Source organism: Ranitomeya variabilis, chromosome 3 (assembly GCF_051348905.1).
Source record: "Ranitomeya variabilis isolate aRanVar5 chromosome 3, aRanVar5.hap1, whole genome shotgun sequence".
In the NCBI taxonomy this organism is placed as follows: Eukaryota; Metazoa; Chordata; class Amphibia; order Anura; family Dendrobatidae; genus Ranitomeya; species Ranitomeya variabilis.
In genome coordinates, this window is record NC_135234.1 from 765,191,467 (window position 1) to 765,206,826 (window position 15,360).

At 48.2% G+C, this 15,360-nt stretch overlaps 1 protein-coding gene across 1 annotated transcript in view; it reads left to right on the forward strand.

Moving 5' to 3' along the window:
- Window positions 1-15,360, forward strand: part of ARHGEF17 (Rho guanine nucleotide exchange factor 17) — a 190,162-nt gene that overhangs the window by 148,587 nt on the left and 26,215 nt on the right. Inside the window, exon 6 of the mRNA XM_077298775.1 lies at window positions 847-939. Within this exon, the coding sequence (XP_077154890.1) occupies window positions 847-939 (93 nt within the window). The remainder of the gene's footprint in view (window positions 1-846; window positions 940-15,360) is intronic.

The following is a 15,360-nucleotide window of genomic DNA, read 5'->3' on the forward strand; positions in this document are numbered from 1 at the left end:
TGTCTGGATAGGATTATTAGACCTAATTGTGTTGTTGGCCATATTGCTTTTATTGCATCTGGAATGAATTGTCCTCCGTCTCCTCCATCGCTCCGCGGCAAAGTGAAATGATTCAATTTAGTTTCCCGTCTCGGTAACGCCATTCAGCAAAGGAAGAAAATGGATGCGAGACACGGCCTATGGAGCAGAAAGCGCTTGAACGGGGCCAGCGGACCGGGCAGCTGTGTTCTTGGTCTTCGCAAACATAACACAGGCCAAGTCATGGCTTCTAGATGGAGGATGGCAGGGGAGGGAGTAATGGGATGAAGCTGTGGTGCCCGGGGGCCATAATGTGCCACAGATGCTCAGCGTCAGGTGGGTGAGGAAAGGCCACAGGTACCGTGTCCTGCAGGAAGAGGATGCGGCCGGTGCCAAGTGTACAATGGGCGCCTGCACTGACTGGCGCTATAATAAGTTACCGTGGTTACGCTTGATTAAAATATCCCGCCGACCCACAGGGTCAGTCCAGGACATGAGACATCCCCCCCCAAGCCACAGGGTGAGTCCGGGACATGAAACATCGCCCCTGAGCCACAGGGTCAGTCCAGGACATGATATATCGCCCCCGAGCCACAGGGTCAGTCCGGGACATGAAACATCGCCCCTGAGCCACAGGGTCAGTCCGGGACATGATATATCGCCCCCGAGCCACAGGGTCAGTCTGGGACATGAAACATCCCATGGGTAATGGTGTACGGGGGGAGGAGCAGGACTCAAGTGATGGTCTACCGGGAGTCGCCATGATCCCCGGCCCCATGTTCTGCTCTCTGAGGTAATTTTTTGTTATTTTTCTTCTTCTCTTCACAGCAATGTACCCGGGAGAACAAGGAGAAGCAGGCGCTGTCAGACCTGATGATCAAACCCGTCCAGAGGATCCCACGATACGAGCTCATCGTCAAGGTAAGATGCTCGGGGGCCACGGGTGGGATCCGTCATTGACATCCAGAGCTGCATTCACAGTTCAGCTGGTTGCCCAGGGAAACAAACTGCCATTCGGCTCCGCCCTGTTGTCCAACATGTGACTTATAAGCTGTCACTGAGCTGTGTATCCGATCCTTCTGACTTCGGCTGCTCATAACGAGACAGTCCCCCATCGTTCTACCTTCCAGAATGGCGTCGACATGACAATCGGCGGCCGCTGATCTCTGCGGCCTTTCAGAGCGGACATCTTTGATCATAACTGCCCACAACAGTCATGTGATATAATGGTGCCAGGAGGCACCGCGCCGAACTCACCGGCGGTTTCTCAGTTAACTCATTCTGTGCAGTGAACCACAGAGCCAATAAAATCCAAATGTTCAACACGCGGTTCCTGTTTTGACCCCTCAGCCCGGTGCCATATCATCATTGTGTTGTGTGTCACACAGACGACGTCACGCCATGCCGGCTAGTGATGTAAGTTGCTATGGATGTGCAGCGCCCCAGAGTCCTGGTCGTTGCAGTACTGTGGCTCCGCCACTAAGGGGGGCTATGGTACGTCTGATGGCACTGAAGGAGTTCATCTGACCAGGTATCACAGACACCAATACATTTCACAGTCTGGCCTCCAGGGGGAGCTAAGGGTGCTATGTATTAGGCCACTCCTCACCGTGTGGGTAAACTGGGGGTCAGGCAGGAAGTTAGTTCAGAAAGCTGACTGGGTTGGAACCAGGCAACACCTTGTGGCAGAGGGTGTTGTGGGAGAAGATTCGGTAGGGTCCCTGTCAGGGGTGGGATCCTGACAGAGGCCTGGCTACAAGAAGGAATGTAACGGGACCGTGCCTGCTCAGCATAGCGGCGGTGCCCTAAGAAAGGATCAGAAGCGAGATATATTGTGCTGAGTGAGAAACGAGATCAAAGCAATAAGGAGAATACCAGTAGGAGTCGTGCTGTAAGACCGAGGCAACATCCTACTGAGGCGCACAACCGGCGGCCGGAACGCCGAGGAAGTATTCTTATATCTAGCTCCAAGCAATACTTCAAACCAACGGCAGGACAGTCAGTCACAGGCGGGCTGTCTCACCTAAATCACCTATGCAGACATAGGGGGCAACCTGTGGAGAGGGGCGACTCTAGGGTCCCGGAAGAGCTCCGAGCCTACCCGTCATACGGGTGCCGTCCTAACCGTAACATCAGGGAGGGACGGAGGATTAGCAGAACATCATCTAATCGAGTTGTTGTGAGGGAACACGAGAAACAGACACAACAGTTGTGGGGACTATCCCGTAAGCACAGCAGGGGAGGACCACAACACCTAGCGCTAGAGGGAAGGCACAGATTTCCACCTGCAAAGAGAACTCTGGAGGTGCCATCGGACCGGCCGGACTTGCGCAGCCTGGTGGACCGTATTCCAGACTGAGGACCCAGAGACCTTCAGTAAAGAGGTAAAGAGACTGCAACCTGGTGTCCTCGTTATTTACTGCACCGCACCACCACCACCATCCACATCTATCATTCACTGTACGCCCCACAGCAGGGTCACGGACCGGGCCTAGCCACCGTGACAACCCCAGAGCAGAGACTCAGAGGCCCGGTACCGGGTACCCCTCGGCCCTGCGGCAGTGGGGGGGGGGGGCGCTACAACTTGGCGTCACGAACAGGATCTACTTAAGCCTGAGGAATCGGGTCATGTGTGCCTTGGAACTGTGATTTATCGTGCTTGGACTGTACTTTATTGCAAAGACTGTGCTGCGCCACTTGCCGCCAAAATCCGCCGCCATTACAGCGCTGAGGAGAGCGCAGGAGAAGAAGAAGGGCGTGGAGTAGGCGTGGACAAGCTGGAGAGCGCGAACGACAATGGCTGCCCAGTCTAAATATTTCTGTGTCCTGAGGACGTGTCTGTCAACAGCCGAGGTCCGCCTCCTGATCCTGTTTGGAGGGTGGAGACCATGGAGACGGGGCCACCCACGAAAGAGACCGCGGGAAGAAGACGCTGGTGAGGAGATAAAGATGGCGACGCCGGGAGCACCGCGTGGGGATGACCTGACTCGGCATGGAGCCACATCACCGGACACAGCCTCGGAGACGCCATCGTTGCGGGGACTGGCCCTCACGGAACCACCGATGGGTCGACCTAACTGGCAGATGTCCGAGGAGTGTGTGGCCGCAGCCGAGGCCCGACAGATAGCACGCCGCTTGGAGGCTGATGCCCGCGTGCTCGCTCGGCTGGGCCAGCCCACGGAGGTCCGCCTGTCTCCGGTGTCCCCGGCTCCTCCCAACCCGGCCGCGGCTGAAGGTACGCTGCTGACACAGGGCATGAGGATCTTGCCGGAGACCGAACACCTGCGGCGCTTGATGACGGCGTGGCGGAGCCGGCCCCAGCCTGCAGCCCAGATTGACCTGACCAGCGTGGAAGAAACCCCGCCGTCACACTGGGGTGTAGTGGTGTCCTTTAACTCCCGACACGGAAGGGGAGTTATACAGGAGATCGGGGAGCCGCTTCAGGTCCGTGTAGACCGGGAGGAAGTGGAGCCCTGCGGAGGAAGGTTCGCTCGCGACCTGGAGCCAGGTGACGCTGTGACCTACACCAGGTGGAGGAGGGAAACAGGTGAAGCTGGCTGGATAGCTCGGGGCGTTCAGCGGTGCGTCGCACTCCAGGCCGCTGCCGGAACATCAGAAGCCGAACCTCCTGCTGAAAAGGCAACGGAACCTGTCCCTGCGGAGCAGCGGGGAACCTGGACCCACCACGTACCTTGGGGGCGTGCCGGCCCATCAGTGAGAAGAGCATCACGGCGAGGGATCCTGTCACTGCTGGGGCAGGAACCACTCCTTGGATTGGCAGCGCGACCCGTTGGTCTGGTGAGGCCCGGAAAGAAACCACCTTCCGCACCACAAGAGTAAGATCTTAAAACTCTGCATAATATGTAAATAGTTCTTCAAACTGTTTGGTTTCTGCTACGTTGCTGCTAAACCCGTCCAGGGTTAACTCTTAAAGGGATCCCTTTGTTGACCCGGGATCCCTATTGTTTCTGCTTTTTGGTTTGTTTTCTAATTTTTGCACAACTTCCCAAAAACTGCTGGAATCATGAACAGTGCATGATACAAACTTCTTGTATATAGTTTGCACCTTCTTAAAGGTGCTTCCTACTGGTTTTATATAAAAGACGGACTCTTTGCGAAGATACGATTCTTGGAACTTGTACTGGAGTCCTAGCTGCATGCAGATTTGCAGCTTGAGAAGTTGCACTACCTCATAGAGACTTGGTCCCCTCTTAAAGGGGATGTTCATCGATAGCACTTAAGGAATGATGATGCTTTGAAAGAAGAAGTAATAATGTTGATATGTGAAAGTTAAATGTAACCAATTAGTTAATTGTAAGAAATGTTCAATAATGTTAATAGAAGGATGAGGACAGGAAGTGAACCCGTAGGGGTTAGTGGTGAGTCCTCTTAGGAGCCATATAGAGATGGCTCAGTGATCTCAAACTGAAGGAAAAACATGTTCTATACTGTGTATAGTAGTGGAAGGACAGAAGGCTCGGGCTGAAAGGAGCGGTCCTGTAACAGAAAGGAGAGGCAGTAGGTCTGGAGCCGTTAGGACAGGCGGTCCTGCAGACGTAAAGTAGGAGAATGTAGCACAGTTGCTTAAGCCTTATAATGTGTTATAAGAAGGTCTTTAGTGGATTTAGAGTGTACATCCTTAAAGGCAATGTTGAATTAATGTTTAAAAATTTTGCACTTAGTAGAATACCCGGTTGGGTAAGAAAAGTTATTTAAAAGTATTTAACCATGTTTGTAACGTTTAAGTGTCCTCACCTCCCATAAAGGGAAGCTCTGTTCAAATATGCTTATTGTTATTGCACTCACAAAAATTGTATGTCTTTTTGCTGACATGTATTGTTGTTTTCTTCCCAGTCCCGGAGTACTGGATTTAACCGGGGGGGGAGTGCAGCGCCCCAGAGTCCTGGTCGTTGCAGTACTGTGGCTCCGCCACTAAGGGGGGCTATGGTACGTCTGATGGCACTGAAGGAGTTCATCTGACCAGGTATCACATACACCAATACATTTCACAGCCGGGCCTCCGGGGGGAGCTAAGGGTGCTATTTATTAGGCCACTCCTCACCGTGTGGGTAAACTGGGGGTCAGGCAGGAAGTTAGACAGAAAGCTGACTGGGTTGGAACCAGGCAACACCTTGTGGCAGGGGGTGTTGTGGGGAAGATTCGGTAGGGTCCCTGTCAGGTTTGGGACCCTGACAGAGGCCTGGCAACAAGAAAGAACGTCACGGGACCGTGCCTGCTCAGCATAGCGGTGGTGCCCTAAAAAAGGATCAGAAGCGAGATATATTGTGCTGATTGAGAAACGAGATCAAAGCAAGAAGGAGAATACCAGTAGGAGTCGTGCTGTAAGACCGAGGCAACATCCTACTGAGGTGCACAACCGGCGGCCGGAACGCCGAGGAAGTATTCTTATATCTAGCTCCAGGCAATACTTCAAACCAACGGCAGGACAGTCAGTCACAGGCGGGCTGTCTCACCTAAATCACCTATGCAGACATGGGGGGCAACCTGTGGAGAGGGGCGACTCTAGAGTCCCGGAAGAGCTCCGAGCCTACCCGTCATACGGGTGTGTCCCAACCATAACACCGGGAGGGACGGAGGATTAGCAGAACATCATCTAATCGAGTTGTTGTGAGGGAACACGAGAAACAGACACAACAGTTGTGAGGACTATCCCGTAAGCACAGCAGGGGAGGACCACAACACATAGCGCTAGCAGGAAGGCACAGATTTCCACCTGCAAAGAGAACTCTGGAGGTGCCATCAGACCGGCCGGACTTGCGCAGCCTGGTGAACCGTATTCCGGACTGAGGACCCTGAATTCATCAGTAAAGAGGTAAAGAGACTGCAACCTGGTGTCCTCGTTATTTACTGCACCGCACCACCACCACCATCCACATCTATCATTCACTGTACGCCCCACAGCAGGGTCACGGACCGGGCCTAGCCACCGTGACAACCCCAGAGCGGAGACTCAGAGGCCCGGTACCGGGTACCCCTCGGCCCTGCGGCAGTGGGGGCGCTACAGATGCCGGGAGGTAGGAGAAAAGATCCCCGGAATACTGACCAGGGTTCTGCAACACGATCCTCTCACCTCTAGGATTTGTCTTGGGAGAATACCTGCTCTTTATATTGTCGAGATACTAAACCCCGCTGAGATGAGGCGCTTGTGGCCTCGCTCCGATATAGAGACACCGATTGTGCTTTATTGGAATCCTAGGAGAAGATTGTGAAGCAAGTGCATTTCGTGTACACTAAAAATGTGAAAACCATTTTAAAATATCTTGTTCCTAGGCCGAGATCTGAGCTCTTCACTGTAAAGGCCCAAAGCCTGAGGCTGCACTACTGAGAGCAGTCCATCCTGCATCTTACGTGGTGTGTGGACGCCGCTCTCCATCTGTTCACTGCATCCTCTCCTACCTGTGTCCATCCTTGTGGTCTCCATGATGAACGTTTTCCTGACTTTCTCAGTAGTGCAGCCTCAAGGCTTTGGACCTGTATCTTCAAAAGACCGTATCTCTGTACTGGAACAAGATATCATGAAACGGTTTTCACTTTTAAAAAAAACAAAACAATTTTTAATATTCATAAAAGGGACTTTTTTTCTGATCGTTCTATAAGTGTAGAAGAAAGGTGGTTATGGAGTTGCCCTTTAAGAGTGATGGCAGAACACAGTAACAGTAGGGGGCGCTGAAAGCTGCCGGCGGTGGCTTCCTTGTCTTGATGGTTAGAATGGTCTTAAAGGCACAGTACTTGAATGATCCTAAATCTTACCGTGCTGTTCTGCAGGGGATCTTCCCCGGGCCTGGGGACTGTACACTGCTCCACTGGTCCAGCGCTGGTCTGGGTGCTCCTGGGAGAGCAGAGAGCTCCTGCCTGTCCCCCAGTGCTGCTGGAAATCCTTACAGACACCACTAGGAGGAACTCGCAGGAGGGCATCCCTCTCCCTGGGTCTCTCCACAGTGTTGTGATATCATCGGGGTGAAGATCCTTCTGGTCTTATGGTGATGCTGGCAGCCATGGTAATTGCCTTCCCTACTGGCTCTGCTGATGCAGAGCCCCTTACAGCTCAGGATATACAAGGCATACAGCATATACTCCTATTCACAGGACATACAGTGTCATGTAAAAGTTTGGGCACCCCTGGATAAAATTACCGTATTGTGAACAGCTAAGCAAGTTGATGATAAAACACAGATGATGACACATTTCCTTTGTGTTTTAAAAATTAGGAAAAGTAAAATGGGCCACTGCAAAAGTTTGTGCACCCTGCATGGTTAATACCTAGTAGCGCCTGCTTTTGCGAGTATCACAGCTTGTAAACTCTATTTGCAGCCAGACAAGAGTCTTTTTCAGTTCTTGTTTGACGTATTCTCCTCCATTCTTCCTTAGAGAATTCCTCCAGTTCTGTGAGATTCCTGGGGCGTCTTGCATCCTATGCTATTTTGAGGTTTAGCCACAGATTTTCAATGATGCTCAGATCAGGGGACTGTGAGGGCCATTGTAAATCCTTCAGCTTGCCCCTTTTGAGGTCGTCTATTGTGGATTGTGACTTGAGTTTAGGATCTTTCTCCATTTGTAGCAGCCATCCTCTTCCTCTTTCTCTTCTCACCTTCTGCTTTTTTTACAGATGGTGTTATGTTTGCATTAAGAATCTGTTGAAATTTCATTAAATCCATTCTTTCCTCTACCCTTGAAATGTTCCCCGTGCCATTGACTGCAACACAACCCCACAGCATGATTCATCCACCCCCATGTTAATGGTTGGTAAGATGTTATTTTCCTGAAATTCTGTGCCCTTTCTTCTCCACACATACCTTTGATCATTGGGGCCAAGACTTCTATTTTATCTCATCAGGACTTGTTTCCAAAGTGCATCAGGCTTGTTTAGATCTTCTTTTGCATACATGTGACTCTGAATTTTATGGTGAGGATGCAGGAGAGGTTTTCTTCTCATGACTCTTCCATGAAGGACATAATTGTGCAGGTGTCTCTGGAGTTGTGGTACATTATTCTACTGTTCAGAGTCTGCTAAATGTTTCTGAAGGTCTTTTTCAGTCATGTGGGGGTTCTGATTTGCCTCCTTAGCAATCCTACAAGCAGCTCTCACTGAAATTTTGCTTGGTCTTCCAGACCTTATCTTGAACTCAACTGTTCCTGATAACTGCCATTTCTTAATTACATTTGGAACTGAGGAAAGGACAACTTGAAAACACTTTGCTATCTTCTTATAGCCTTCTCCTGCTATGTGGGCCTCCACCATTTTCATTTTCAGAGTGCACAGTAGCTTCTTAGAAGATCCCATGGTTGCTGTTTTTTGTCACAAGGTTAGAGGAGGCTGGGTTTTTATAAAGCTGGGAAATTTGCATCTTCCGCCTTTCCTAACGATGATGGTGAACAAGCCATAACCCTAACAGGCTAATTAGGGTCTGAAACTTATCTAGGGACGCTAATCTCCAAGGGTGCCCAAACTTTTCCATCCAGCCATTTAACTTTTTGTATTTTTTTTTTTAAAGAAGACTGTTTACAATAACCAGAATTTTGACCAAGGGTGCACAAACTTTTACATGCCGTTGTACATACTCATCAGTTGCAGTAAAATGTCCTTCGGCGGTTCTGTTAAAGGGGACATAGTTGATACAAGGGCAGATAATACATTTACCCCCTTTACAGACACGTCACGTTGCTGTGCAATCCCTCGGGCACCTTCCCACCGACAAACAGAATGTTCCAGAATCCCCCGGAGAGACTGGCGCAGCGACACACAACACTTCAACCTCCTTCGTTACATTTTGTGCAGAGAAGTCAATTAACTCAAGTTGTTTACAAAACGTTTTTCTGTGAGAAGGAAAGACGTTTCCTGATGATTTCACCACAATGTCATGAGCGCTGTGATGTGAAGCGCCACGACGAGCTTTACGTGCTCCGAGCAGCTTCTTGACGCTACAGTCAGTCTCATACAATCTGGTGCTTTTTACATGGTGAAATTGGCAGATTTTTCAGACTTCTCTTTTTTTTATTGGCCAATCATTATAGAGTATTATGGGCCCCAGTGAGTCCGACCACGAGAGCCGTGGATGCCACGCAGGATATAAGAGCTTGGCGATTATTTTCTTTCCTTCCCTTTTTAGTTTGTTAATGATTCGGTTCCTCAGGGGCGGAGACTTCTCTACAGGTTTTTCTAATCAACCAATAGCAAAAGGGATATAGGACCAACCAGAGCTGGGCAACATAGATAGCACATGATCTGTGTTTAAGGTACATATGGCAGCACATAATCATCCATAGATGCTACCTCGGGGTCCTGGGTTCGACTATAATCCAACGTCTGGCCCTCGATTTATGTTCTGTGCGATGAGTAAAAATTCATTTAAAGGGTAATATCTGACGTCCCTTATCTTTTTAATTCTGATTAACAATTGACGTAAATTGACATTTTATGCTACGGAAATAACTCAGGCAGAGGAAAGCAATGACCTTCCAGCAAGCAAACAATACCCAGCAATGACAATGGGAAAAGATGAGGTGTGCCGCCTGGTGGCCAGATCTGGAAGTGCAGCAGCTTCGTGCCTGGAATGTTCCTGTATAAGCACATGTATGGTGCGGATTTATAATGCAGTGCTATGTCTGTGCGTGTATCTGTATACTATATATATATATATATATATATATATATATATATATATATATATATATATATATATATATATATACACCGTGCGCACACCTGTACATGTATGCCGCACATATATACACCGTGTGCACACCTGTATTCCGCAAATATATACACTGTGTGCACACCTGTACCTGTATACCGTACATATATACACTGTGTGCACACCTGTACCTGTATATCGCACATATATACACTGTGCGCACACCTGTATACCGCACATATATACACCGTGCGCACACCTGTACCTGTATACCGCACATATATACACTGTGTGCACACCTGTACCTGTATACCGCACATATATACACTGTGCGCACACCTGTATTCCGCACATATATACACTGTGTGCACACCTGTATACCGCACATATATACACCGTGCGCACACCTGTATACCGCACATATATACACCGTGCGCACACCTGTACCTGTATACCGCACATATATACACCGTGTGCACACCTGTACCTGTATACCGCACATATATACACCGTGTGCACACCTGTATTCCGCAAATATATACACTGTGTGCACACCTGTACCTGTATACCGCACATATATACACCGTGTGCACACCTGTACCTGTATACCGCACATATATACACCGTGCGCACACCTGTACCTGTATACCGCACATATATACACTGTGTGCACACCTGTACCTGTATACCGTACATATATACACTGTGTGCACACCTGTACCTGTATACCGCACATATATACACTGTGTGCACACCTGTACCTGTGTATACCGTACATATATACACCGTGCGCACACCTGTACCTGTATACTGTACATATATACACCGTGCGCACACCTGTACCTGTATACTGTACATATATACACCGTGCGCACACCTGTATACCGCACATATATACACCGTGCGCACACCTGTACCTGTATACCGCACATATATACACTGTGTGCACACCTGTACCTGTATACCGCACATATATACACTGTGCGCACACCTGTATTCCGCACATATATACACTGTGTGCACACCTGTATACCGCACATATATACACCGTGCGCACACCTGTATACCGCACATATATACACCGTGCGCACACCTGTACCTGTATACCGCACATATATACACTGTGTGCACACCTGTACCTGTATACCGCACATATATACACTGTGTGCACACCTGTACCTGTATACCGCACATATATACACCGTGTGCACACCTGTATTCCGCAAATATATACACTGTGTGCACACCTGTACCTGTATACTGTACATATATACACCGTGCGCACACCTGTATACCGCACATATATACACCGTGCGCACACCTGTACCTGTATACCGCACATATATACACTGTGTGCACACCTGTACCTGTATACCGCACATATATACACTGTGTGCACACCTGTACCTGTATACCACACATATATACACTGTGTGCACACCTGTACCTGTATACCGCACATATATACACTGTGTGCACACCTGTACCTGTATACCGCACATATATACACCGTGTGCACACCTGTATTCCGCAAATATATACACTGTGTGCACACCTGTACCTGTATACTGTACATATATACACCGTGCGCACACCTGTACTTGTATACCGCACATATATACACCGTGCGCACACCTGTACCTGTATACCGCACATATATACACTGTGTGCACGCCTGTACCTGTATACCGCACATATATACACTGTGTGCACACCTGTACCTGTATACCGCACATATATACTGTGCGCACACCTGTACCTGTATACCGTACATATATACACTGTGTGCACACCTGTACCTGTATACCGCACATATATACACTGTGTGCACACCTGTATACCGCACATATATACACTGTGTGCACACCTGTATACCGCACATATATACACCATGCGCACACCTGTACCTGTATACCGCACATATATACACCGTGTGCACACCTGTACCTGTATACCGCACATATATACACCGTGCGCACACCTGTACCTGTATACCGCACATATATACACTGTGTGCACACCTGTACCTGTATACCGCACATATATACACTGTGTGCACACCTGTACCTGTATACCGTACATATATACACTGTGTGCACACCTGTACCTGTATACCGCACATATATACACTGTGTGCACACCTGTACCTGTATACCGCACATATATACACCGTGCGCACACCTGTACCTGTATACCGCACATATATACACTGTGTGCACACCTGTACCTGTATACCGCACATATATGCACTGTGTGCACACCTGTACCTGTATACCGTACATATATACACCGTGCGCACACCTGTACCTGTATACCGCACATATATACACTGTGTGCACACCTGTACCTGTATACCGCACATATATACACTGTGTGCACACCTGTACCTGTATACCGCACATATATACACCGTGCGCACACCTGTACCTGTATACCGCACATATATACACTGTGCGCACACCTGTATTCCGCACATATATACACTGTGTGCACACCTGTATACCGCACATATATACACTGTGTGCACACCTGTATACCGCACATATATACACTGTGTGCACACCTGTACCTGTATACCGCACATATATACACTGTGTGCACACCTGTTGTGAATTTGGATTCTGGGCTCCCCCGGTGGCTACTGGTGGAATTGAACTGGTGTCTTCATTTTCTCTGTTCACCTGTTCCCATCAAGATGTGGGAGTCGCTATATAACCTTGCTTCTCTGTTAGTTGCTTGCCGGTCAACAATGTTATCAGAAGCCTCTCTGTGCTTGTTCCTGCTCCTAGACAACTACTAGATAAGTAGGACTCTTGTCCATGTTTGTTTTTGCATTTTTGTTCCAGTTCACAGCTGTAGTTTTGTTACTGTGTCTGGAAAGCTCTTGTGAACAGGAATTGCCACTCTGGTGTTATGAGTTAATGCCAGAGTTTTAAAGTAATTTCTGGATGGTGTTTTGATAGGGTTTTCAGCTGACCATGAAAGTGTCCTTTCTGTCTTCTGCTATGTAGTAAGTGGACCTCAAATTTGCTAAACCTATTTTCATACTACGTTTGTTATTTCATCTTAATTCACCGCCAATACATGTGGGGGGCTTCTGTCTCCTTTCGGGGTATTTCTCTAGAGGTGAGCTAGGACTAATATTTTCCTCTGCTAGCATTATTTAGTCCTCCGGCTGGTGCTGGGCATCTAGAATCAACGTAGGCATGCTACCCGGCCACTGCTAGTTGTGTGTTAGGTTTAGTTCATGGTCAGCTCAGTTCCCATCTTCCAAGAGCTAGTTCCTATATATGCTTATGCTATGATCTCTTGCCATTGAGATCATGACAGTTTGACCGGCCCACTAAAGGGTTAAAATCCTTGGCTGAGAAAGGAGAGAAATAAGAAGTCTGCTGAGATTTTTTTTTTCTCTCCTGCTAATCTTTGAATGGCTCTGTGTCCACCTGTTTGTAATGGATCTTCAGAGTGTAACTGCAGGTTTGAATAATCTGGCCACGAAGGTACAAAATTTGCAAGATTTTGTTTGTCATGCACCTGTATCTGAGCCGAGAATTCCTTTGCCGGAATTTTTCTCGGGGAATAGATCTGGGTTTCAGAATTTTCGAAATAATTGCAAATTATTTTTGTCCCTGAAATCTCGCTCTGCCGGAGACCCTGCACAGCAGGTCAGGATTGTGATTTCCTTGCTCCGGGGCGACCCTCAAGACTGGGCTTTTTCATTGACACCAGGGGATCCTGCGTTGCTCAATGTGGATGCGTTTTTTCTGGCCTTGGGGTTGCTTTATGACGAACCTCATTTGGAGCTTCAGGCAGAAAAAACTTTGATGTCCCTATCTCAGGGGCAAGATGAAGCGGAAATTTACTGCCAAAGATTCCGTAAATGGTCTGTGCTTACTCAGTGGAATGAGTGCGCCCTGGCGGCGACTTTCAGAGAGGGTCTCTCTGATGCCATTAAGGATGTTATGGTGGGGTTCCCTGTGCCTGCGGGTCTGAATGAGTCCATGACAATGGCTATTCAGATCGATAGGCGTTTGCGGGAGCGCAAACCAGTGCACCATCTGGCGGTGTCCACTGAGAAGTCGCCAGAGAGTATGCAGTGTGATAGAATTCTGTCCCGAAGCGAGCGGCAGAATTTTAGACGGAAAAATGGGTTGTGTTTCTATTGTGGTGATTCTACTCATGTTATATCAGCATGCTCTAAGCGCACTAAAAAGCTTGATAAATCTGTTTCCATTTGCACCTTACCGTCTAAGTTTATTCTATCTGTGACCCTGATTTGCTCTTTGTCATCTATTACCACGGACGCCTATGTCGACTCTGGCGCCGCTTTGAGTCTTATGGATTGGTCCTTTGCCAAACGCTGTGGGTATGATTTAGAGCCTTTGGAGACTCCTATTCCTCTGAAGGGGATTGACTCCACCCCATTGGCTAATAATAAACCACAATACTGGACACAAGTAACTATGCGTATTAATCCAGATCACCAGGAGATTATTCGCTTTCTGGTGCTGTATAATCTACATGATGATTTGGTGCTAGGATTGCCTTGGCTGCAATCTCACAACCCAGTCCTCGACTGGAGAGCTATGTCTGTGTTGAGCTGGGGATGTAAGGGGGTTCATGGGGATGTACCTTTGGTTTCCATTTCATCATCTATTCCCTCTGAAATTCCTGAGTTCCTGTCTGATTATCGTGACGTCTTTGAAGAATCCAAGCTTGGTTCATTACCTCCGCACCGAGAGTGCGATTGTGCCATAGATTTAATCCCGGGTAGTAAATACCCAAAGGGTCGTTTATTTAATCTGTCTGTGCCTGAACATGCTGCTATGCGAGAATATATAAAGGAGTCCTTGGAAAAGGGACATATTCGTCCATCGTCATCTCCCTTAGGAGCCGGTTTTTTCTTTGTGTCAAAAAAAGACGGCTCTTTGAGACCATGTATTGATTATCGGCTTTTGAATAAAATCACTGTTAAATATCAATACCCATTGCCGTTGCTGACTGATTTGTTTGCTCGCATAAAGGGGGCCAAGTGGTTCTCTAAGATTGACCTTCGTGGGGCGTATAATTTGGTGCGAATCAGGCAGGGGGATGAGTGGAAAACCGCATTTAATACGCCCGAGGGCCACTTTGAGTATTTAGTGATGCCTTTTGGTCTTTCAAATGCTCCGTCAGTTTTCCAGTCCTTTATGCATGATATTTTTCGCGATTATTTGGATAAATTTATGATTGTGTATCTGGATGATATTCTGATTTTTTCGGATGACTGGGACTCTCATGTCCAGCAAGTCAGGAGGGTTTTCCAGGTTTTGCGGTCTAATTCTTTGTGTGTGAAGGGTTCTAAGTGTGTTTTTGGGGTACAGAGGATTTCCTTTTTGGGATATATTTTTTCTCCCTCTTCCATTGAAATGGATCCTGTCAAGGTTCAAGCTATTTGTGATTGGACGCAGCCCTCTTCTCTTAAGAGTCTTCAGAAATTTTTGGGCTTTGCTAACTTTTATCGTCGATTTATTGCTGGTTTTTCGGATATTGCTAAGCCATTGACCGATTTGACTAAGAAGGGTGCTGATGTTGCTGATTGGTCCCCTGATGCTGTGGAGGCCTTTCGGGAGCTTAAGCGCCGTTTTTCCTCTGCCCCTGTGTTGCGTCAGCCTGATGTTGCTCTACCTTTTCAGGTTGAGGTCGACGC